We start from the raw sequence: 23693 nt of genomic DNA, 5'->3' as shown, positions 1-23693 counted from the left end.
CAACAACAAAAACACTGAAAAATTTCTTGCAAATATGCGAGTACCAGGCCCTAGGCTAGAAAAAGGGTTAAAAACGACACGATTATTATTCGATATTTAGTTATTTTGATAAATGTTTGCTAGAGCTGCAGCAACAGCTGCTGCCTGAGCGATGCTTATTTTACAGATGCCGAGACAGGAAAGCATGAACTAATATACATAACGGATTTTCTACAAAAAAAATTTTTAAGTATGGCTTCGTTTGCCCAAATCCTTGACGCATTTAAATATTCCTTTCTCTAATTAGCAAGTAGCAATTAAAGAAATCGAATATGTCAACATGTTAACAAAAAGAGTTTGTTTGGCAAATTGCAATTTGCAATTTGATACCGCTGCAACGCAAAGTGAACAATCCAAATGCATTTTAACTTATGACCTTGTGAATGTTGATTGATTTCGAGAGGACCTTATGCAATCTGTTAAATTGGGTATATTATAGATTTTCGAGGTCTGCCAAATATGCGATAAAATATCAGCTAAAACCCATAATGTTGATTTTATTTCCATTTTTGATATCGGCGGATTGGAATAGTTATTAACAATTTTAAGTTAACTTGAATTGTTCGTGCTATAGAAAAATAAACTTTAAAAAATTTGAGGTGTCAATTCGGCAAAGTCTCTGAAATCTACGCATGCATGCAGACGGACTCGGCTAGTTCATAATATAATAAATTTAAAAAAGAATGGGATATATTTGCATATTGTTGAATATGAAGCATAAATTTACATCCTTATTTGTTTAATATTAATGCCAAATTGGTTATAATTTAAACAACAATTTTTTACTGTGTGGTCATTAAAATGTGTAAAGCAGACAATGCATCAGCAGTTGGGCCTGTGTGCTAGTTCAAATTCGGAGCTGTATTTTCCTGTGTTTGACATAGACACATTGCCCAAAATTGTAGTTTTATTTTCCTACGCTGCCGGATTGCCCAGTCTCTCACAATTATGGAGTTGTTATTTTCAAATGTTTACGACTGGCTCATACTAGCACAAGGATCCGATGTAGTGCACAGTGTGTACATACGTGAATTCTGTTATATGTAAATGTATGTACTTGAAATGGCTTGCATGCACATATATGTACGCATGCATATACATTTATTTTCTATAACACATTCTCACTTCTACATACGCACACATATGAAGTAAACAGAATAATAGCTCATGACAATAGTTCAATGTGTGCTGCCCGCAGTGCTGCCAATCCAGCTAAATTTGGCTATTTTCAGTTGCCGGAGGCTTTGACTATTTTTAAACAGATTTTTTTAACGAAATTTAGAAAAATATTTGACACCCAATACATGAGGACTTTTATTTTAATTTTTACAGATTTCTTATCGTCTAAAGATAGCGAAATTTTCCGTTTTAGCTGAAATATAATATCTTTAATTGGATGGATAATTCAAGCCTCAAGCACTGCATTAAAAAAGGAATTTCCGACCCTAAAAAAGCATTTTTTACAAGTCTATTCGTATAAACAAAAATCTTTTGACTGAAAAGCGCACGTGGACACAAACAACACGAGGTAAGTTTCGAATGAATTGCCAAAAGGGGCAAGTGAACCTTTCCAACTGTTTCTAAAGAAACTGCTCAAATGGAGGCAACTCTTTGCTTCTAAGTCCTATGAATTTTGTTTTCTTATTTATTTCAGCTCTTTGTATGTATTAGCCCATACATTTAGCTACATTTTGAAGTGAGAGTTGGCAGCACTGGCTGCCAGCTTCACTGCTGCAATTCTCGTTACGAGTAGTTATTACAATAGGACGCACATTCAGTTTCTTGTAGTTATGTACATTTGATACGCCCTGCTTGAAACATACGAAGTGCGACTATCGCAACTTTCTAAGTACAACTGGTACTCTCTGATTTTGACTTGACAATCTCATGGTGTTGATTTGTGTCTAGTGCCACACCAACAGCATGTTTAAGGATCTGGAACGCTCGCTCTAAAAGAAAATTTTACAGCAAAACTTTCTTGTTTCAGCCAAAGTCACAGAAATCTTAAATAATTTTACAGACATTTTTACGTAAAGCAAAGCAAAATGCTTCAAAGCCAAAACAAAAGCCCTAAACCAAAGATATCTGTCAAATTCATTCGGCCAAAGCCAAAATGAAGGCGTTGACAGTCGAATTTTCACATCTATTTAAGCATATGTGATCCTACACTAGATGGACCTTTCACCAGGTTCCATGCATCTTCTCATCAAATATTATACATGTTCATAAAATGCAACATTAAAGTTATATTCGATTTTGCGTAGATTGAATACCCTACCATATTTATGATATATTTATTCCAAAGTTAAAGTTGAAACGGAATTATTATACGAAAATTACATATGCTTTTTCTGAAAACTATATGATGTACTACTTCGATCCTGATAAAAGTTTTTCATTTTATGATATATTGATATTGATATATTTTCAATCATAAAATCAAGCGGCCAAGAGTTAGCCCAACGAGCCCGAAGTTTAGGGATCGTGCCCCTAAGAAGAAGGAAAAAATAATATATATATAATAATTTAAATTCGAATATCGGGTTTTTAATAAACTAAAACAAGTTTTTCATTTTTGTAACTGACAATGTATATGAACGGAAATAAATTGGCGTATCGATTTATTTTACTAGCTTTATAGGACGAAAATAACACAGCTAATGGAATCGGATAAAATAATTAATAATTTACCTATTTTCAACGGGTAATAGAAAACAAAAAAGTTAAATGCTACACATTTTCGCTAGTTATTCGACCTTAAAACGTAATATCCAAAATTTGATAAGCAGGTATTTATTATTTTTTTAAAGTATATTTATCTTTGTGAAGAAAACTTATATATTGGTCAATTAGGCCTTGGGCCCCAATAAGGGTAGGGCACATCGGGGGGAACATCTATATTTTAGAGATTTAGTGACTAAATACCAAATTGGAAAAATCCGAAAATCGATAACTGATTAGTACCCTAGATTATGCGGTTATTGGCCTATGAAGGAGTATTACGCAGTCGGACGCAACAAATATTTTTATTTATTGTGGTACATTTTGATTTGGTATCAGATCTTTGTTAAGCTATCTTTACGAGTAATTAAAAATATTTATATTTAAATATATAAACTATTGTTAGTAACTTACAATTTACGTGAACATCAAAACGTTTGCTTACTGAAGGTGGGACACCATTAGATGCTATGCACAGGTAGCCACCCATATCGGAACGGTGAACATTTGTGAGAGTCAGTCGCTCGCCTTCCACCGACTTGAATGCTAAAACAACAGGACAATTGTAAGGGTGCAATTTAATACCTAAATTGATTTTCGTTTCAGATAAATAAAGTCCTTATTACAATAAATAATAATTATATAAGTGCATACATACAGTTGTGCTTCTTAGGTATCTGTCTGTTCACTAATATCGACTTATTTCTGATAGCAGATAGTCTAAGAAGCCATATGAAGTTAAGATTTTAAGATATGCACCTTGCTTGTCTCTACTCTCCGATCTTATTATGATGTCCTTTCCGCCTTCACGTCGCCACTGGACCATAGGTTCTGGTACACCTATTTGTTAATACAATAAGTAAATGAGGAAGTGTAAATGGATAATTTGTAAAAAAGGCTATCTTCGGCATGCCGAACAAAATACCATGGCAGACATTTTTAATAGAACTCTTTTTTTGATTGCTTGTTTGATAAGGTACCAATGTTGTTAAGATATGTTTATATATAGGGAGTATCGTGAAACAAAAAAGCGTACAACGCGAATACACGCTAAGGCTAGCTACCTGCTAAAAAGTTGTAAACAAAATAATATGGAACTGGAAATTTGCCAAAAATTTGGCCAATTTGGTTTAAATAACTTTTTCTTAACCGATCTTAATGAAATTTTCAGTAGTAGATCTTGTGGTATAGAGTATTCATAAATTCTCAAAAAGAAAATTGCTTCAAAATTGTGGCCAATTTTATTTTTTTAAATTTGATTTTGACTGTTAATAAATTGCCATCAAACTTAACTAACTCACTCGCCAAAATTTCAACGTTAATTTCGGCATTTATTCTGGCTGAGACTGAGCATATAATTATATATTTGTACTTTATGGGTTCTCGGCTGTTTATGCCGAAGATGCCGTCGTCTGTCTGTTGCATACACTAAACAGTATAAATTTCTGTTTCACCCGGATATGAGATATAAGGTTTACAGATTAATCTTGATTTAGGGTAGAGGGACCTTCATTGTGCAGCTATTGGCAATAGTTTTTGCATGTGTACGAATTGGTTTAGTTTTAGTGATATATACGTAGTTCAAATGTAAGTAGAAGTTAATAATAACTTTAATTTAAAATTTAAAAAAACGCGTGAATACCTGTCGCACTGCACTGTAGCGCAATACTGCCACCTTCTGTGCTAACACCTTCATCAATGTTTTCGTCGGGATGGTATAGAATATCAGGTGGAACCACGACATCTAAATAGCCAGACTGTAAAAAGACAATACACATTTTTCTGATTATAAATATTTAATCATATATGTTCTTTAATTAAACAAGAGACAGGTAACATACTGAATAATACTCTCCAAAATGTACTGCCAAATTGGCCTACAATATCGATTTTAACGATTTGCTGAGCGCCCAATAATTGTATTTATTAACACTTTATCACATGCGGTAAAACACGGTAACAATTCGTTTCTTTCTGTTGATATGGGACGGCGAGTTCGGACGCAGAGATATAATACATTTTCATTTTTAATAATGCTAGTTAAATTCCCTTATCCATTTTGTACGCTAAAAAGTGAACTTAAGTATAAAAGTGCATATTATGAGCTTCATTATGATTTGTCAGGAGAATGTCTTGTATTTGAAAATGTTTTAATAGTAACAAATTACGAAGCGTATTTAATCGTTTTGGATGAAATCTACGCATAAATGTCCATTAAGAAGCAAGCGCCAACTCAATAGGCCCTAGGGTGGGCCGAATGTATACACTTTATGGAGTCGGTAATGCTTCCTTATGCCTCTTACATACATTTGCTCAAGTTCTTTTTTTATTTTTTATCCATTTTCAATGGATCCAAGGTATAAATATATTGTTTAATTTTGAATTTAATCTAAGAGTGTTCAATTGCGGCAAATCGTTTTATTGATATTAATATTTAATAACGGAAGCCTTGAAACTAAATGCAATTTTCGCCCTCAACTCTATTTTGCAATGCGCCGCACAATTTCGACCAGTGCCTATCTCTGCCAAAGCCTTATTTTACAGCTCACACATAAGCTCGGACTGAGACGCATATGGCGATAAGATTACCGAGTCTGCCAAACACCTAACGTTTGGAAATTGAATGGATGACCACATGGTGGGTCAGGGGTAGCGCTGTGGTTGACTTACCAGACTTTTCATGGGATCTGTATTCACTTGACACATGTAGCTGCCAGAATCATTTAGCTGCACGTGGGATATGTGAAGTTTCCAGGTGTTGTGTCCATTGTGTGTCACTGATAATCTTGGATTTAGGGATACCATATGTGTATGTATACCAAGTATTGCTTTTGAATCTGATTTAATCCATGCCACCTGAAATTGCGAAAGCAAAGGGAGACACACCATCGTTGGTCAGCCTTATAAGTTTACTTCGGCCAAGTTCACCAACAACCCTCCGTAAACTAACTTGCATTCACATGGAGATACATACATACAGACATACATAGCACAATACTCTGTTCTTGTGGGCCTTAACATATTTAATTGTATACTTACGCAGAAGTACATGCGAATAACATAAAATATATTTGTACAGATGGGTAACGCGACCAAGTTTGCGCCAATGCGGTTTAATGGCTTATTGAGTAAACCAGGTTGAGTTACAAGAAAGTCCACATCGCTATTTTGTTTGCCGGACTTTAGCAAATGGGTTGCTCTTTTTATACCCTATGCCCATTAGAAAGAAACACACAATTACGCAAGGCGCAGTCTGCTTTTGCTGTGCTGCTTCTTGATTATCCGACTTAATACGTGGGAGTTGGGGAAGTATCTGAGTACTTCTTGCTCTTTTAATCTATGCCGGTATATGCCGATGATATTGTTCTTACTTACTCAACTTACTCTCTTTTATCGTATACATACTCAAAATCTGCCAAATCGGATCAATTTTTCAAAATTATTGCAGAAAACTTTTCAGTTTGATAAAATCCCTACGAGATTTGCTGTTCTTCTAACAAATTAGTAAAATCTTATCAACATCGGACCACTTGCTTGATGTAGGTACAATGGAAAATGGTTTGGGGGTAATATTTTCGTATAAAATCTTTCTCCTTTATTTTACTTGGCGTAAAAAGGAGCAGAGTTAAATGCAAGAAACACAACAATGAATGCTAACCATAGCTGCGAGCCGTCAAAACTTTATTTGTTGTTAGATTTGTTGAATAAAAACAACTTGTGAAATAGGTTTGGTTGAAACAAATTTTTTGCCTTTTTTTTTTTGTAAATATCAATGCTAAATTTTGTTCTTTTGACATTGTGGTAATTGCAGAGTATTTATGAACAGGCCAAATATCAATTTTATAATAAATGACAATTTTCAATTGTATTAAATTTAATTTTGAATAAATTTAATTGTTCATTTGAATAATTTTGGGAACGTGGTGAAGCAAGTTATGACTCGGCTGATTGGCTCGCACCGTGAATCAAACCACAAATATTCTTATGATTTCATCTTTGATTTTACAATTTTATTTCTGATATATTGTTTTTTTTTTGGGAAAATTAGTAAGCTGCCAAAGTGTTGGCTTTTGGTGCAATTACAAGAACACACGCGTTTAATAAAAGTTAAAGTTTATTAGAAGTAGCTAACTCAAATTTAGGGTTATCAGATTGTAAATACAACAGATCGTTAAACAAAAAATGCTTCAATTAAACATATCTTAAAGCTGCCTCTCAACTTGTTAGCAAAGTTCTTTCAACATTGGGCTTTTATATCAATGGATCACATTTTATGAACATTATCTAAACATTATATTTATTCGTTAATAGCTTAATTTTCTATATCTTTATGTCAAACGTTTTAGATATTAACTTACTCGATATTGTCCCAAGTTGTCGACAACGCAGGTGAATGATATGTCACGTCCTTGTGGTACGGTTATATTTGTTAGTTGTGCCAAAAAGTGCGGTCCCACTTCATCAGGTTCGCTTTGACCTTTTATTTCAGATGAAAAATTTAAAAAAGTTGAAATAAAATGTCCAAGAATAAGTATGTGAGCACAGGTATACAGGTGTGACTTTTATAATTAAAAATCTTTTATATAGCACAGTAATAAAGGATATAAAAAAAGCAAAAATGTAATAAGCAAATGTAAAAAGCACCACATGGTTATTTATACTCTTAAATAAAGGGGCAGAAGTTGTGATAATTTCACGAAAAGGAATTTAAAATAGCTAAGACTGCTCTGGTCGGGAGTGCCAGACTTAGAGATTCTCTAGATGGCGCACAAAAATTCTAGTTTCCCCCTGCATATTTTATTTGGAGGAGGTATCTGCGACACTATACGAAAGTCACAACCAAATTTGGTATTAAAAGCTCCGTGGCATACTTAGAAGCAGAATGTGGATGTCCATTCTTAATGATTTCATTGATAGGCAAAAGAGCATTTTATTTGTTTTATCTTTTTCAATGGGTTTAGGGTTCTAGAAATAATATATAGCTTCTATGCTTACCATTATTTTAACCAATGTAAAAATATGAATAAAACACGTACTATTATTACTATTAAGTTCTTAAGTAGGGCCCTTAAAATAATTTGGATGTCGATCAGATGAAACTTAAAACTTTCCCCAAAAAAGGTTTCAATTTTCCGAAATTGTGAAATAATTAATAAGAACACATTCCATTACAAAATGAAAAGTAATATTTACATATGTCAAGGGCCCACTCTTACCTTGTATATTTGGTAACGAATGACTTCCTTCTGTGCACAATAATCCGGTGAGCAACAAAAGTGTGACGGAGGCTAAGGTCCTCACGCAGAATTGTGTCTGAGTCATTGGGGCAGTCTTCATTTTAATCGCAGGCTTCTGATCGTCAAAGGATCTTCAGGTACTTCCAAAAACTTACTATCTTATAAAATATTAATAAAAATCTCGCTATTCGAGCTGATCCCTTGCTGGTGATATTCGTTTACTTAATCCATAGAAGCATTTCCGCCAAGTATTGTCTTTGTTAACAACTCATCACTTAAAGTACATTCCAAAAAAATAATTCTGAAAAGCAACAAGAAAAATAGTTGTATTTAAATAAATATGCTATACAAAAAGCAGGAGGTGTTACCCCGCATTTCCTTGTTCATATATATTATGACTGTCAACGAGAAAGTATGGATATGTTTGGAACATAGAAGATTTCATATTAACTCAGCGGTTGATGCTGATCTAGAATATATGTATGTACATATATACTTTATGGGGTCGGAGATTTCTCCTTTTATGCGTTTCATACTTCATGCCAAAATTATAAAAAAGGAATAAAAATATAGATCAAATATATAAGACCATCCGTCACATCCATTACCATAATTAATCAGCGATATTTCTGATGATGATTTCATTTTCCTAGCTGTAGGTTGATCAGTCACTCATTTTCATTAATATTATTACAGCGCTAGGGTTTCAAACATTTGCGGGGAATAGTGAGAGGAAGCGTAAAAGTAAAATATTTTGAAAGCTTAAAATGCAATCCGACTCCACAGTTGCATTCTAACTCAAACTCAAAACCTTGATGGTGATATATAAAGTGACTAGTATGCACTATATCAGAATGGGAATGACTAGATCAGAATAACATTTTTGTGCAGAGAAGATTTTAAGCAGAACCCATTAGGAGAATGAACGAGCTCTTTATCTGACCGTCATTTCAGAAAAGCTCACAACGAGAACATTGTCTACTGAACTAGTAAAGGGAGACTCCACGAAAATAATTTATTTTTCGTAGACAGTCAGACAACTAACGAGGCTTCGTCTTTCCGCATCACCAAATGCAATGGCTTATTACTCTCATTGAGTTGCTAGACCATTAAGGAATAACAATTTTGTTTCGATTTGAAGGAGGAGTGCATTAGTACTAGATCAACAATGCCACCGTCCCTTGTATTAAAGGGTGTCCACTTTCTCGACTAACATCCACAAGCGGAGCAATCGCCGTACGGAATGAAATGGAAACAATATAATCTAGCGATTTAATTGAGTAAGACACAGTTTCAAGGGGATATTTCACAAGAACTATAACCGGGGCATGACATGAGTCATATCGGGGTACAAACAACTAAACCAAAATTCGAATATATGATCAATATATAATGAACATTGATGTTTGCATACCAAAGCTAATCGAAAGCTATTCCTATTCTATGGTAAAAGGATTTCATATACAATACAATTTGTTTATAATATTTAACCATAATATACATTGCCCCAAGAGCCCCGGGCGGGCTTACATTTCCTAGTATATTTACATGTTGTGTGCTGTTAATGCAATAATTATCTTTATTTGTAAAGCTATTTTCTCAACCGAAAGGCATAAAATGAAAGGGCAAAAGGCAACCAAAGTTAAAACCAAATTCCTGTTGTGGAATGCGTCGCGCAATTCACTTTGCCAAGCGGAATTTCTTAACCAAAATTTCAAGTTGTGTACAAAAATGTGTAAAGTGGTGGAATAATACATCTAATTCAAGAAGAGTGGGCTGTGCTCACAATTAAGGAAACAATATTCTTAAATATTTAAGTATTTAAGAATAAGACAATTTTAAATTTAAGAAAATGTTTCATATTTAATATGTGCCTTTCATTTGCTTGTCTAGCCTAAGGAGCCATAAATACTTAAGTTCGCATAAATTTTCTCGCTCTAAAGTTGACTCCATTATAAGCGGATAGTTATCTGCATCTTGATAAAAGTTGATAAAGAAAACCGAAAAGTAAGGATATCTTTGGCACGCCAAAGACTTAATACTGTTGTAGAATTTTTCCTTACGGTTTTGCAGATACATATATGAGAATAGAAAACATTGCAGAAAAGAGTGCTTTAGTCAGAGTTGTCCGACTAGAGGATGCCCTAAACTTTATTCTACAGAAACCAGAAGCGAGCTTAACACAAAACTAGAATTCATAAAAATTAAAAAAAAAAATAGTTACCTCTGCCGATGTGCAGCTCGCAAATACCTTCAGCCATGCGAGCTGTTTGCCATTGCCTCATATCTTACAACCCTTCCAAGAAGGAAAAGTTTATCGAAAAAAAGAAGCTGAATTCAAAAAGCATTAAAACACAGCACAATACACAAATACAATCACAATTGCAAAATCATAACCAATCGGAGATCTTTTTGTGCTATCGAATACTCGTTTATTCGCAAAATGACAACGTTGGCAGCTAGCGCTATATACATGGGTACAAGTATTATTTTTCGAACTCTATCAATAGATAAAAATACAAGAATAATGAAAATTGATCAAATCTGATGAGATTTGACCAAGTTTTAGGATATTTGAGGGTACCATTGAATGAATTTACATGAATTTTGACTAAGAATAATGTTGCCAGATTTGATTTTGTATATATGTATGTATGTATATATGTATGTATGTATGCATGTAAATGGTCTTCTATACCAATAGCAGACCAATTTCTTTTGTTGTACGAAAAATTTAAATAAGAAAACGTATTTATTATAGCTGCCCTCCTCCTCGATTCTCAAAAATGTTAAAAAGGCTTGCATGCTTCACCTATGAATTAGGCGCAGGCGGCTTCAACGCTGGAAGCTGAGGAGCCGGAGCAGGAGGCGTATGTTTGTTGGTATGTAGGTATGTAGATATGTAGGTATGTAGGTATGTAGGTGTGTAGGTATGTAGGTATGTATGTATGTATGTATGTATGTATGTATCTATGGTTATAAATATTCCATGGTTTGAATTCACATCAAAATTGATTCTGATTTTTACAAGCGATACAATATATACAAACGTGACCTTAAATGATTGTTAACATAGGATATACTCTAAAAAGATAATTAATTTACAATTAAAACATTAAAAGATTATATTCCTATGCAGATATATATCAATGGGTAAAAGGGTACATCTCAGAGCTTATAAGAGCTAGAGACGCCTGAGACTCTTGTATAGTATGCACAGATTTTCACTTTTTGGATGCTACCCTCCATTCTCCACAAGCTTAAAATAACGTATTGTCATAGGTTTAGTATTCGAAAAGCTTGAAGTTTGAAAGTTTGCCAGGTCAAGTCTGTAGCTCTCAGATCAACAGTTTTATAAATAAGGACGGATGAACCGATAGGCAGAGGGATAGACCGACAAGCGGACATGTTACATACATTTGCACAAACCCATTTTCAATGGGTTCAGCGTATGAAATACAGCCTTTACAAGCCAACAGTCAATATAATTTTACATTGAGAATTGTAGCTGAGTAATGAAATATAAAGTATATCTGCTGTACTCAATTTTTATTATATTTCTAGAGCATTGCATATATTATCTTTAATTTGAACCCGTATGTCCTTCACATGTTAACAATTATTTAAAGAGACGTTTGTATATAATGAATCGCTTGTAAAAATCAGAGCCATCAATTTTGGTGCGAAACCGGATGCATGTGCGTAATGGTCATTCATCAACAATTAATCGCTCAGATGGAGAGAGAGAGAGTGTTAAAATAAGGAAAAATATTCAGTCGGAATTTTTAATTCTCAACGATTTCAATCAAAGGATTTTGCAAATGACCAACCCATGTGCTTGTCGGCTGCTTGTTGGTGAAGCAATGCGATTGCATAAAATGCTTTTACCACATTTTATGTTTGCTTTTGCACACACACCGAACATCAGCCCTCGACTCGACCGCAGCAAACCCAACTCCGTTCGTTACTTCTGTGACATCGTTGCCATCACCATAAAGTGCCTGCTGATCCATTTATTCATATTCAGTTTCAGCTAAAATCACACGAGTCTGTTGCAAACCATGTCCAATTTAAAAGGGTATACCCGAAAAGTAGTCGTCTCTAGCCATGAGTATGGTTAGCAGCAATGCACAATGCAGAGTCAATGCTTACACTTATGTATGTAAGTATGTACATACATAGTGCATTCAGTTGGACATTACGCATGTGGATTTGCATGACCGGATTGCTGGTTCGGCCACTAAGAGATACAGATATGTATGTATATATACGTTGTGCTGCTGCCGGATCCGGATGCGGAATTTCGAAATTGTGCACTGTCGGGTAATTCGAAATTCCATTCGCCACAATTTTTAATCAGAAGTAACTGGTGTGGTCGAGCATTTCCGACGGCCTAAAATAAAAATTCAAATAAAAAGATTTGCGTCTGAAATCTCATTAAAAACAATTCCGTTTGTGAAAACAAACAAATAAAAACAAGTGAACGAGCAAGTAAACGCACAGAAACATGGACATATCCATCCACACGCATGGACGACGAGCGCAATGCTTGCGCTCAAGCGTAATCCCTACATTTGTAGCACCCGGACTACCAATACCACCAGATACCCAGATGCTCTGCTCTGCCCCTCCGTCCCTCCGTTGGCAGCCACTGCTACTGCTACTGCCTTGAACTTGTCAGTTCGTTCATCCAACTGATGCTTTGGTGGGCAGGCGAGCAGCTTGGCATCGGCGTAGTGCTCCTGTTTGTCCATTTGATGACGAAGAGCTACCATCAATTTGCAACACTGCCACTGCCACCGCTTAGCTCCCGCCCAGGCGGCACTCGTGCTCCGCTGTTCGCCTGGTCACTGCCCACTCCCACTTTGAGTGTAAACACATAATCCATTTAAATTGTTTGTGGTTTTTCTTATTGTTTGTTTCCCTTCTTGTTTTCATTGTAGCTGCCGTTTTCGCTGCTGTCGCTGCTGTCGCTGTCATTGCCGGGCAAGCTATGCGAAGGCAAATCAGGCTCATGTTCGAGGCCTACCCATTGCCTGCTTTGCCTCTAGATAAAGAGAAAAGCGTTTTTTTTTTAAAAAAAATTAATTTTTTTTCCTTGTTTGAAGCTGTGACATTTGCTGTACTCAAAATAATGTGCATTACCATCAGTCTTTGCCTGGGCCTTGTTTGATTCCAACCGTGCGAAAATTAACGTATATCCGTACTAGTTTGAACCCCATTCCCACACAGGCATGTAGAAATTTACATTTTAAATGCTAACAAATTATTTTAAATTAATGAATTCAAGTAAAACGCCGCAATCAACATATTTTTTCACTTTTCTTTGCAGTTTTATGGATATTTTGAAATGTATTAACCTCGGCCATCATTTTCTACCATACGGACCTCAGTCAACGCAAGTAACAGGTATACTTTACTGTTCTTCTAGTACTATTATTACTATTTATACTATTTAACATTAGTTTGGGCGATGTCCGAAAAACAGTTTACATATACATACATATATATATATATAAGTATATATCTTTTTATACCCTTATTATAATTATCTCATGAAATTTGTAACGAATAGCAGCAGACATAAAGTATATATATTCCAGATCAGCATCAACAATGAAAAACTTTTTAGGTAATCTAATCTTGACTCCTCATATTCAGCAAAGTTATCAACGTCGGACTACTATATCATATAGCTGCCATAGGAACTATCGGTCGAAAAGTTGGTTTTTGTATGGCAAAATATTCTGTTTTCCATGTTTTTTTTTCATCAAACCAATTAATTTCGAGCTTCACTATTCTTACATATCTGCAAAACATTAAGGCAAATGTCTACAAGGGTATCGAATCTTCGGCTTGCCGAAGACAACCTTATTTTGTCAAGCAAGAAACCTCGCGGTATTGTTATTTGCTTGTTTGCTAATTTAGTTGAAATGGACACTGAACCCATTTAAAATAGGTTAAGTGGGTATAATGGTTTTGTACGAATGTATGAACCAGGCAGAAGTAAGCCTCTCCACATCAATAAAGTGTATCTATTCTTGATAAGCAGTAATAGCTAAGTCGATCAAGGTCTAGATCGTATGTACTAACGCATTGATTACAGAACCTTTAAGATCTAGAGAATAGAAAAATAACCACACGGTTTCTTTTATAACTTCTGTGTTTCTTAACCGATCTTGATGATATTTTCAGCAGTAGATCGGTTTGTAATATAAAATATTCGTATATTCCCAAAATAACAAAAGGATTTAAATTGTAGCATAAAGTATCAAGTCTGTAGCTCTTATAGGTTCTGAGATCGACGTGTTCATACATACGAATGAAGGCAGGGACGGACGGACGGATAGAGAGATGAACATGGCTATATCCATCAATATATCCATTTTCAAAAGGTTCAAGGTATAAAAAGCTTAACACATCCAAAATGGACTTTCATAAAGTACTTAAAAATGTTTAATTATCAAGTGTTTTTGAAGAGTTTTGAAGCTAATCGAACAAAAAACTTTCATACAACAGTTTTACCGCATATTACAGTTGCGAGTGAAATTTTTAAGTTCTTATGTTGAGCCTTAACATGTTTAAGGCCGATTCAATAGCACTTAAAATAAAGCCAGACAGCATTTTCCTTCATTTTTCACACAGGAGTGGTGAAATATCCCAATAATATTTACTCGCAATTTCAACCCAAGAGTCGTGGATTTTTCGAAAGGCGTGAGAAACGTAGCAAATTAATTTACATAATCCTTGGAAATAAATGCGGACGCGAAGCTTAACACACCAGTTCTTGTAACCCCATTTTCCATTTCCGAATAGTCAAAAATAAACCACATAAGGTAACTACAGAAAAGATTTCAATTTCCTAGATCTTTCAGTTTGGGCTGTACATTGATCAACGATGAGTCAGCAAGTCAAGACAATGTATACATACACGTTCATTATACCCTGTTTATTATACCCTGTTTATGGCCCCAGTCATATATTTTTTGCCATTACTGAATTGTGTATAGAGTATCTTCTGGTCTGGTACCTTATACTTAAGCACGCATATATGTTTAGCCAGTTCTGATGGAGTCACGTCCTAAGAGTACTCATTCTATTATATATATTATTGTTTTTACGTTCTTTATTGAACTTTATTTGCCAACATGAGCTTTTACGTTAAATTCACTTATCTACATCTGAAAACAACAAGGGCTGCACTAAGTTCCATTTTGTGACACAGCGAGTACTCTGCATAAATGGCGGTGTTTTAAAGTGTCAGTGCGAAAGTCAAAGCTCTTCACATTTGCATAGCAGCATTATCACATATGACGGTTCCTGTCTCTTGCAAGTCAATGATGAAAGTACGAATTATATTGAATGTTTTCGTTACTTTCAGCCGAACAACGGTGAGATTTGGCAAGTTCTGTAGCAGATGTGTGTTAGACATTGTTTCCGGGATGCAAATTTCAAAATCGAAAAGAAGTAGCTAAACTTAAATACCCTCACTGAACTGTTGATACAATAATTTGAAGAGTAGAATAAGAGGAGAATAGTAACCTTAATTTACGACTGATCTTATAGCAGCCATGTAATAAAGTGGTGATGTTAAGAAGACTTTAACCATATACATACATATGTATAAGAACATAATTAAACAACCTACATTTTATGAATAACTAGAATCCGGAATCGAATCTCAGGCTTATGCAAGGATGCTGTATTGCTTTCCTATAGTAAGATTGATAGTTTGTTACTATGTATATCCTTTACTTACAAAAAAATTTAATTATAATAATCATAATATACAGAATAATAATAATATTTTCGAATCGGGCATTATTGATTATGGGATTCTTGTTTAATTTACTTTGCACAGTTCTTAAACTGAAGTATTATTAAAAGGTAAAAGGATTATTTCATTTTGTTGTAATCTGGCAGTTCAGAGACACCAAAAAGATAGGTATCTTGACAATTGAACACAAACAAAAAGTGGGTTTCCCTTAATAAGCTTGTAGACTTTTGGAAAATATTGCTAGTAAGCAATTTTGATTGATTCTTCCTGTATAGCTTTATAATATTAATATTATGTTCAGATACCTTGAAAACGCTTTGTTTTATAGGTCTTAATTTTCGACCGATCGTACCTACTGTAACTATATAATGCGCATGATGAAACTAGTAAATAATTTTAACTGATCTTTCCTATCTCAGCTCTGTGTTATACTGGTCAAAAGTTAATATGAAAAAATACTGAAACTAATAAATGTAATAAAGTTCTTTCAAGAAATCTTGATAAACCAAAAAGTATTTCGTACAATAGCTGAATTTCAGACCGATCATTTCTATGGCAGACATATGTATCATAGGCTGGTTCAATCCTGCTGGTTCCGACATATGCACTGCCTGTAACAGAAAGTCTGACCAAAGGGACAGATGGCCATTTCATGACAATAATGAAAAAATGTGATTTTTCCATGCGCAAGCATTTTCAACATTTTTGCCCTACGCACACTCATACATTCATATACATATACATATATATTCGTGTGTACTTTTCCGATTGTGATTCCTGATTGTCGTTTTTGCTGCAGGGCCGGAAAGAAGAACTTTTATCGGGACGTCGAAGACTAAATACTCTAGCTGACATATATCAGTTGTGAGCTATATTTAATGATAAAAAAATCTATTGCCGACTGATTGTTCTTGTGGGAAATATATGTACGAATTTGATAAAAAATATCAAAGCATATACATTGATATTGGGATAATGGGTGCGATATTGCCGTTCGTCTGTCGTCTGTATAAATCTTTTTTAATGAGTATATCTCGAAAGCAGTTCAAACTGTGTTTGGTATGTAGGTTAACGTATATATATATGTATACATTTTACTTATTGGATATCACTCCATAAGTTTAAAACACTCTGCAACAAGCGGCGTTTACGAAAAAATGTACCAATTGAAATGTGTTCTTCATCTTTATGTTATTAAATAGATTCAAACTAATTGAATTCAAAGCGACCCAAATTAGCGAAATTTCAATATTAATACCTTCTTTGACACATTAATACTGTTGCCCTTTTACCTTGCATTAAAGGATGCATGACAAACGAAAATTAACAAGTAAGAATACTCTAGTCAGGAGTGACCGACTGGGAGATACCCTGAACCAGTCTCAACATAAATTCTAGCTTCCTTATATTTATACATACACAAAAAACAAATGTTGTCTAGCTATTGTAGTACTTTATGAGGTCGGCGATGCTTTCTTCTGCCTTTTATATACATTTGCAAAACAAAATTTACTATTTTCACCTTTCTTCAATAGGTTCAGTGATCTCAAATATTTTTTGTTGATAGAAGAAGCTTCAGAATATCCCCTAGTCGGGCTCTCCCGACTAGAGCACCCCTACTGTGAATACATATGCACTAATTAAACAGCTTTCATGCACAATTAATTATAATGATTTTAAAAAATAATGCTACAGATGAATTGAAGCATATACCTAATATGACAAAATGCAATAAATATTTTACCTTTAATGTTAGGCAGGAATTGTTCCCACAACTTACTTCCATGTATTACAAAGTCGTGCAATGTATATTTACATATACATACTTCCTTATGTACTTAAAGGGCCGACACTTTTATGAGGCGTACCCAATCGTACAGAGAAAGAGGCAACTGAAATAGTTGTCCGGCAAAAGTTGCCATGCAACACAAAGAACAATGAGATGGGACGCTAAATTATCACTGTACGGAGACCATTCGATGCACTGTCTCAGGAGAGTCACTATGTAGTAGTAATAATAATAAAGAAAAACAAGTAGGAGTGCTCGAGACGGGACTGCTCGCTTGGGAGATACCCTGAAGATAGGAGATACATGCTATAAAATAGCTCCATAATGCTATTAGATATATATTTTCAACTTGATTAGGCTTTTCAGTTTTAATTTTTCTATTCTTAGGACAACCATTGATAAATTAATGAAATTAATTGTCCGATCATTATGAAATCTTATAGGATCGAACTGTGTGTTAATACGATGTCCTAAGATTATTCTTCCAAATATGGCTTTATGAAAGTGAAGGAGGAAAAGGGGCTTAGTTAAAATGTGAATTATTCTACATACTCTGTCATATGGTAAAAAAAAACTGGATGTTATCGGATGTTATCGATGATTTAAAATAAATCTAGCTCTTATAGTCTCTGAGATCACACTCACATATGGTATATACGAAAAGACTGGCGAAAGGACTGACAGGCAGAGAGACATTGCTGTGTGGTTGGATAACCCTCCTTCTGCCACATCTATGTGTTTGTACGCAACCACTATTCCAATTTTAAATGGGTTCAGCGTGTGCTCGCACTGGAAGAAGTGAGAAGAACGCGCGACTATTATGAACATTTGCATACTCTGTATTCATATAGAAATGATACTGCTCGGTTCCGCTTAAGAACTTAATTGCCAATATACATACGTATGTATATTTGTAAAAGTCCATACTCCTTTCACAGGCAGTCTTTAAGCCGTTGCGCTTTTCATAAACTGAGCCCGCACCCCTTCCACCTCGTGCCTCATGCCTTGCCGTGCCTGTGCCCAATTGAGTTGTGGAGCGTACCGTGTCTGTTGACTTTGTTCCCTATCAACAAGTCGCCACTTAATTCAATTACATTAGATACGACGAGCAAGGCAAAGGATGAGACGAGACCTTATATCTGAGGGGAGCCATCCAAGCAGCTCTGTATTCATTGGGATGGGAACTGCGATAGGCCAAGCATAGAATCTGCGGTTAAATGACAGCTGAGCACTACTGTGGTATTCATTCCGTGAATACAACGCACAAGGCACTTAATAGCCGCCGGCACTTTAATTTAGATTTTTCGCCTCAAATTAAATTTTTAATGTGGTTTTGTCTTGAATCTGTTTGGCGAAACAGAGGTTTAATACTTTTAACAGAAGCAATAAGACCCCCAAACAAATTAAAAGCGTTGCTAAAGGTCAATCGTTAAATGAGTTTCCTAAATGCTGAGAAATTGCCAAAGGCAATCACTCCCATCAGCAGCAATTGCTATATATGAAAATGAATTTGTTCAGCTGACAGATTCCAGAGTTCGCAAATCAATACGTTTCAAATATATGTACATCAATTTGTAGGCATGAAACATGTATTGTGATTTTATATATTTCTACTAGCAGGTATTCCCAGCCTTCGCCGTGGAGATTCTTCTGCTTAAAATGTTAGATTAAACCTTTTCACCCGTTCGCCTCGTGAAAATAGAATTGTACCCATTCTATCCCAATCTCCATAGTCCATAATTATATTTTACATAGATATTTGAAAAAAGGATAAATCTCCATTGAATAAAGAACAAAAAGTTGGAATCGACAACGCTTTCCGTCTATGTTAGTCTTGAGTTGAGAATCTTGAATCCGAAATATTCGTTTCCTGAGCCGTTGATACGGATCCTTAAACAGTGGAAACGGCGAGAAACGTATAAAATCAATTTATAAAGAATAATTAAAAATAAGTTAGAAGCCAATCAAATAGTTATTAATACTGTTGCAAGATTTCGAAATCATTGAAACACGTATGTACTAAGTTCTTATGTAGGACTTTGAAAATAAGTAAATATAATACGTTCCTTTAAAGGGCTTTGAAAAAGGTTTGAAGCCGATCGGATAAAACTTAAAACTTCACCCTTAAATACGTTGATCCTTATTTTCCACGAACGAGGCTGGGATTCGCCGATATGTGTAAAAATGTCTCAAATATTTTTTTCATAAAAGTCTTACGCTCCAATTCTTTGAGCGAAAATCTCAGTTTTCTGGTGCATATAGTTTGGGCTATGTGTTGATAAGTAATCAGTCAGTCAGGAGAAACAGTTTTATATTGATAAATGTGGGCTAAAATGCCAGGGTTGATGGAATAAATATTTCTCAGTATAAAACAGACATTGTCCTGCTTAAATGACTGCTAATCAGCTAACTGCTATAAACCTCAATTACCTTAAACAAAAAAACAATGGGGTCAAAAATGTAGGGATTTAAACCAATTGTGCGCATATATATAAGACTTTAGATAGGGTATTCCAATTGTTATGGATATTTGAATAGATATCTACTGAGTTATCCTTAATTTTTATTACTATGAACTGAACCAGTTTTACAAAATTATAAGTCAGCCTAATCCCAAACCGAACCATATTTTTCAATATGCTGCCTTTGTATGTATGTAAATATATACATAAAAATATTACTGAAATTAATTTTTTACAATTGTAATAGTAGGTTTGCCTGTCAACATTCCACATGTTTCCTACTTGCTTCCAATATCGAAACAAGTAAGACAGCCCTAGTCGGGTGTGCCCGACTAGAAGATACCCAGATCAGACTATCAACACCAGAAGCTCAAGCTTAGAGAAACACTTTTCACCTACTTAACGGGTTGAGGTATATAGCTTTCATTGCATTGATCATATTGTTTTTCAATGAGTTTCCTCTGTTCTCCTAATCCCTCCCAGCTATAATATCAAATTACTGCAACTATATAAAAAAACCCATCACAGGGTACCACTCACCCTTAATTACTACTGATCATGAATATATGTGTGCATATATATTTGGAACTTTGCATTAGCTACCTGGCTTGCCATCGTTTTCTTTAATATCTTCTGTATTTCTTAACCGACATTGATAATCTGGGGTAGATCTTAGTGTCCCATGGAAATTGGTGGGTCGGTATGTTGTGTAGATATATATATATACTATTGAGAAAGTACATTTGGTGAATTTAGCTCTTATAACATTACGAGATTTGCTTAAAAAACAGGTTTTCTTTATCGACTTTTATCGATTGCTTGGAAACGGGGCAAGTTATCGATTATCAGAAACAAACTCGTACTGCGCGGGCAATTAGAGGACCAAAGTCTCTAGCTCTTTCAGGTTCTGAGATGCTTGGGCATACATACGGACGGACAGAGGAACAGACATGGCGAGATCGACTTGGCTATTGATGCTGATCAAGTATGTATTATACCTCGTCAGAAGATACCATGTAGCCTGCGCCAATATCAGTATGCAACAGAATTAAATTTTTGTAGCCGCGGTTGATGAAAAGATTTAAGATTTAAGATTTACCATACGATATTCGTAAATTAACATTTTTGTTATTATTATTATTGATAAGAAAAATTTTTTCGCCAAATGTAGACTTTTAAAATTAATACCAATTCCGGAAAAAAAATGTATTTTTTTAGTTTCAATATTTTTTTATAAAAATATATATATATATTCTGCAAAAAATATTTAAAATTTATTAGATAAATAGAAGCACGTCGCGAGTTCATCCTTTTTTACAGTGTCTGTGTAACTTGTAAGCCAACAGCATTGGGAATGAATAATCAGTGACATTCCAATGAAAGTATATATCACAGTAAACTGAGTTCTTAGTACAAAATTTATAAGCTGCCCTTATAACCGACACAGATAAAAAATCATAATTATAGTAAATAGTTCTACTTGTAAACTATGAGTTTCAAATTCTTTTTATACCTTATATCTTCTTATACCCTTTTTAAATGTCCGTCTCTATTAGTATGTCGATCCTGGAAACTTTAAGAGCTACAGGTTTGCAATTTGACAAGCATATAGAAATAGCTACTCATTTTTAGTCGATATCTCGTAACATTTGCAAAATATCGGGAAAAGACTTAATTTTATGAAAGACTCTGATATTTGAAGAATTCGAAGCCAAATTATTAAATTGAATGAGAGGTTTACGGGAGATTTTGTAATCGAGCACACTCGACTAGAAGCTTTTTACACCTTTTTATAAGGCACTGGCCACTACGATCTTCGAGTAAAACAATACTACATCCATACACTCGCTATTTAGATTCCCACTTGATTAAGTCGCTTAGACAACTGATCTGCCAAGGACTGTAAGCACATAATATAAAAGTCCGATGCTAATGTTATTCTTTATACAAAAGTTCTGCTTTCGAGTAGATCGCTGTATAATAAATTGGTTCAAATTCGAGCGAGTGTAATTGCAGAGACAGACAGACTGACATTGCTATATGGAATCGGTTGTAGACACTGGCGAAGAAGGTTCAAATGTACTTTATAGAGTCGAGGATGTCGCCTTCAATGAGTTAGATATCTCTTGACAAAAGACGCTTTTTAGGGGCATACTAAAATGGATAATTCATTAGAATATTAATAATAAAACTAATCATAATAATAATAACAATAAGAGTTAAGTAGCTGGCAATTTCAATATAGGAAATTAACTTAAAACTTAACTTACATTAAAAATAAGATTGCAATTTCGTACTTAAGCCTTTGGTATTTCGAAAATATGTATACGTATTTTATTATAAAGTTTTTATTTTCTTGTTCAAAATCAGCAAATTAGTCATGAAGGATCGTCAGAGTCCGAATATTTTGCCGATCGACTTGTTAAACTATTGTTTAAACAACTTTTTTGTCCTTCAAGATGTCATAATCAAACTTAACACATACGAGATCTCTCTTGCTCTCTTAGAATTTTGTCAACATCGGACTACTATGTCATACAGCTCCATAAGAATAATTGGTTGTTTGGAAAACTTTTCAAAAATCAAGATATCTTAACCGAACTCAGCAACTGCGATATACACAATCCTCCTCGGAAATCTGCGAGGCCGTAAGACCATGTCTACAAGAGAATTATATCTTTGGCACATCAGAGATGCTTTTTCACTAACTTGTTTTAATGTGCATTCGGTGAATACGTTTGCACTTAAGGCATTAAGAAAAATTTAACAGAAAAAAAAAGAGAAAAAAGAAAAGCAATGTATAATTATATGCTTACAGTAATAGAAATGGAGAGAAATGCATTCAGTTTCATTCAGTATTTGCCGTTTCCTTTTTGTTTGTATTGCATTTCTGTCCATGGTGTGAAAAACAGCAGCGATTTCGGAATGCTCGTGTCGCGATTGCTCTTCAAGTCCTGCACTAGTTAAACTCTTAACAAAATGAATATTTTATGCATGTTTGCATTGCACAAATGATCGGGCGATTTTCAAACATGAATACATTCATACTAGTTACTAACGTACTAAGCTGTCGATTAATATATTAATATAATGCTTCGACGACATCTATTTGTTGTGGTTAAGAATTTGCCAGCTAGCTCACTTTTATGAATTAAAATACATAGTTTGAGTCTATGATATCTTAATTATCACCAGCCTGATTTCTACATATATGCACTCATATGTATGCACGCTTTTAAGCCAATTATAAACGCAACGACGGGAATGCACGTCTTGGGTACGAGCCTCGAATGCGTTGCCGCCGACTATTTGTATTTAATTGAACTTAAACTCGACCGTCCCGCGACAAGCTCTGATTGAAACTGAGCAAAGTCGGCTAGTGATAAGCTGTACGTACCGTGTGATGCTTAAGTCCCGTACATCGGGCAGGCTCGGCTGTATCCCGAAGCGGACGCTTGCCCCTTCAATGGGCGGGGAGTGTGTATGCTGCGCTCCCATTGGCGTCAACATGGCAGGGGTTGGAGAGACAGTACCGTAACCATTCCTATTTACTCAGAGAGAAGTTAAGAGAGAGCAAGACAGATTCCACCACGTGTTGATGTGGACTTTAAATCCTTTTCAGCTGGTATTTCCCGGCCTTACCCAGTCCAAATTTTTTACTTTTAATT

The 23693-nt window shown here is 34.8% G+C and overlaps 1 protein-coding gene across 3 annotated transcripts in view; it reads right to left on the bottom strand.

The window, feature by feature from the left end:
• Nucleotides 1-23355, bottom strand: part of DIP-lambda (Dpr-interacting protein lambda) — a 28965-nt gene extending 5610 nt beyond the window's left edge. For 2 of the 3 annotated variants that reach the window (XM_064679030.1, XM_064679031.1), the window contains exons 1-7: nt 22842-23355; nt 7977-8298; nt 7119-7237; nt 5431-5616; nt 4403-4517; nt 3520-3600; nt 3175-3306 (exon numbers count right to left, since the gene is read on the bottom strand). In XM_064679030.1, the coding sequence (XP_064535100.1) occupies nt 3175-3306; nt 3520-3600; nt 4403-4517; nt 5431-5616; nt 7119-7237; nt 7977-8097 (754 nt within the window). In that variant the 5' untranslated portion in view covers nt 8098-8298; nt 22842-23355. Of the gene's footprint in view, nt 1-3174; nt 3346-3519; nt 3601-4402; nt 4518-5430; nt 5617-7118; nt 7238-7976; nt 8299-22841 lie in introns of all 3 variants that reach the window. The other variant, XM_064679028.1, reaches the window with a different exon arrangement.
• Nucleotides 23356-23693: the final 338 nt, after the last annotated feature.

This window comes from Drosophila montana, unplaced genomic scaffold, assembly GCF_035044405.1.
Source record: "Drosophila montana isolate Dmon_TW-CO22-7 unplaced genomic scaffold, ASM3504440v1 contig_1963_1, whole genome shotgun sequence".
In the NCBI taxonomy this organism is placed as follows: domain Eukaryota; kingdom Metazoa; phylum Arthropoda; class Insecta; order Diptera; family Drosophilidae; genus Drosophila; species Drosophila montana.
This window is presented reverse-complemented; position numbering and strand designations above follow the sequence as displayed.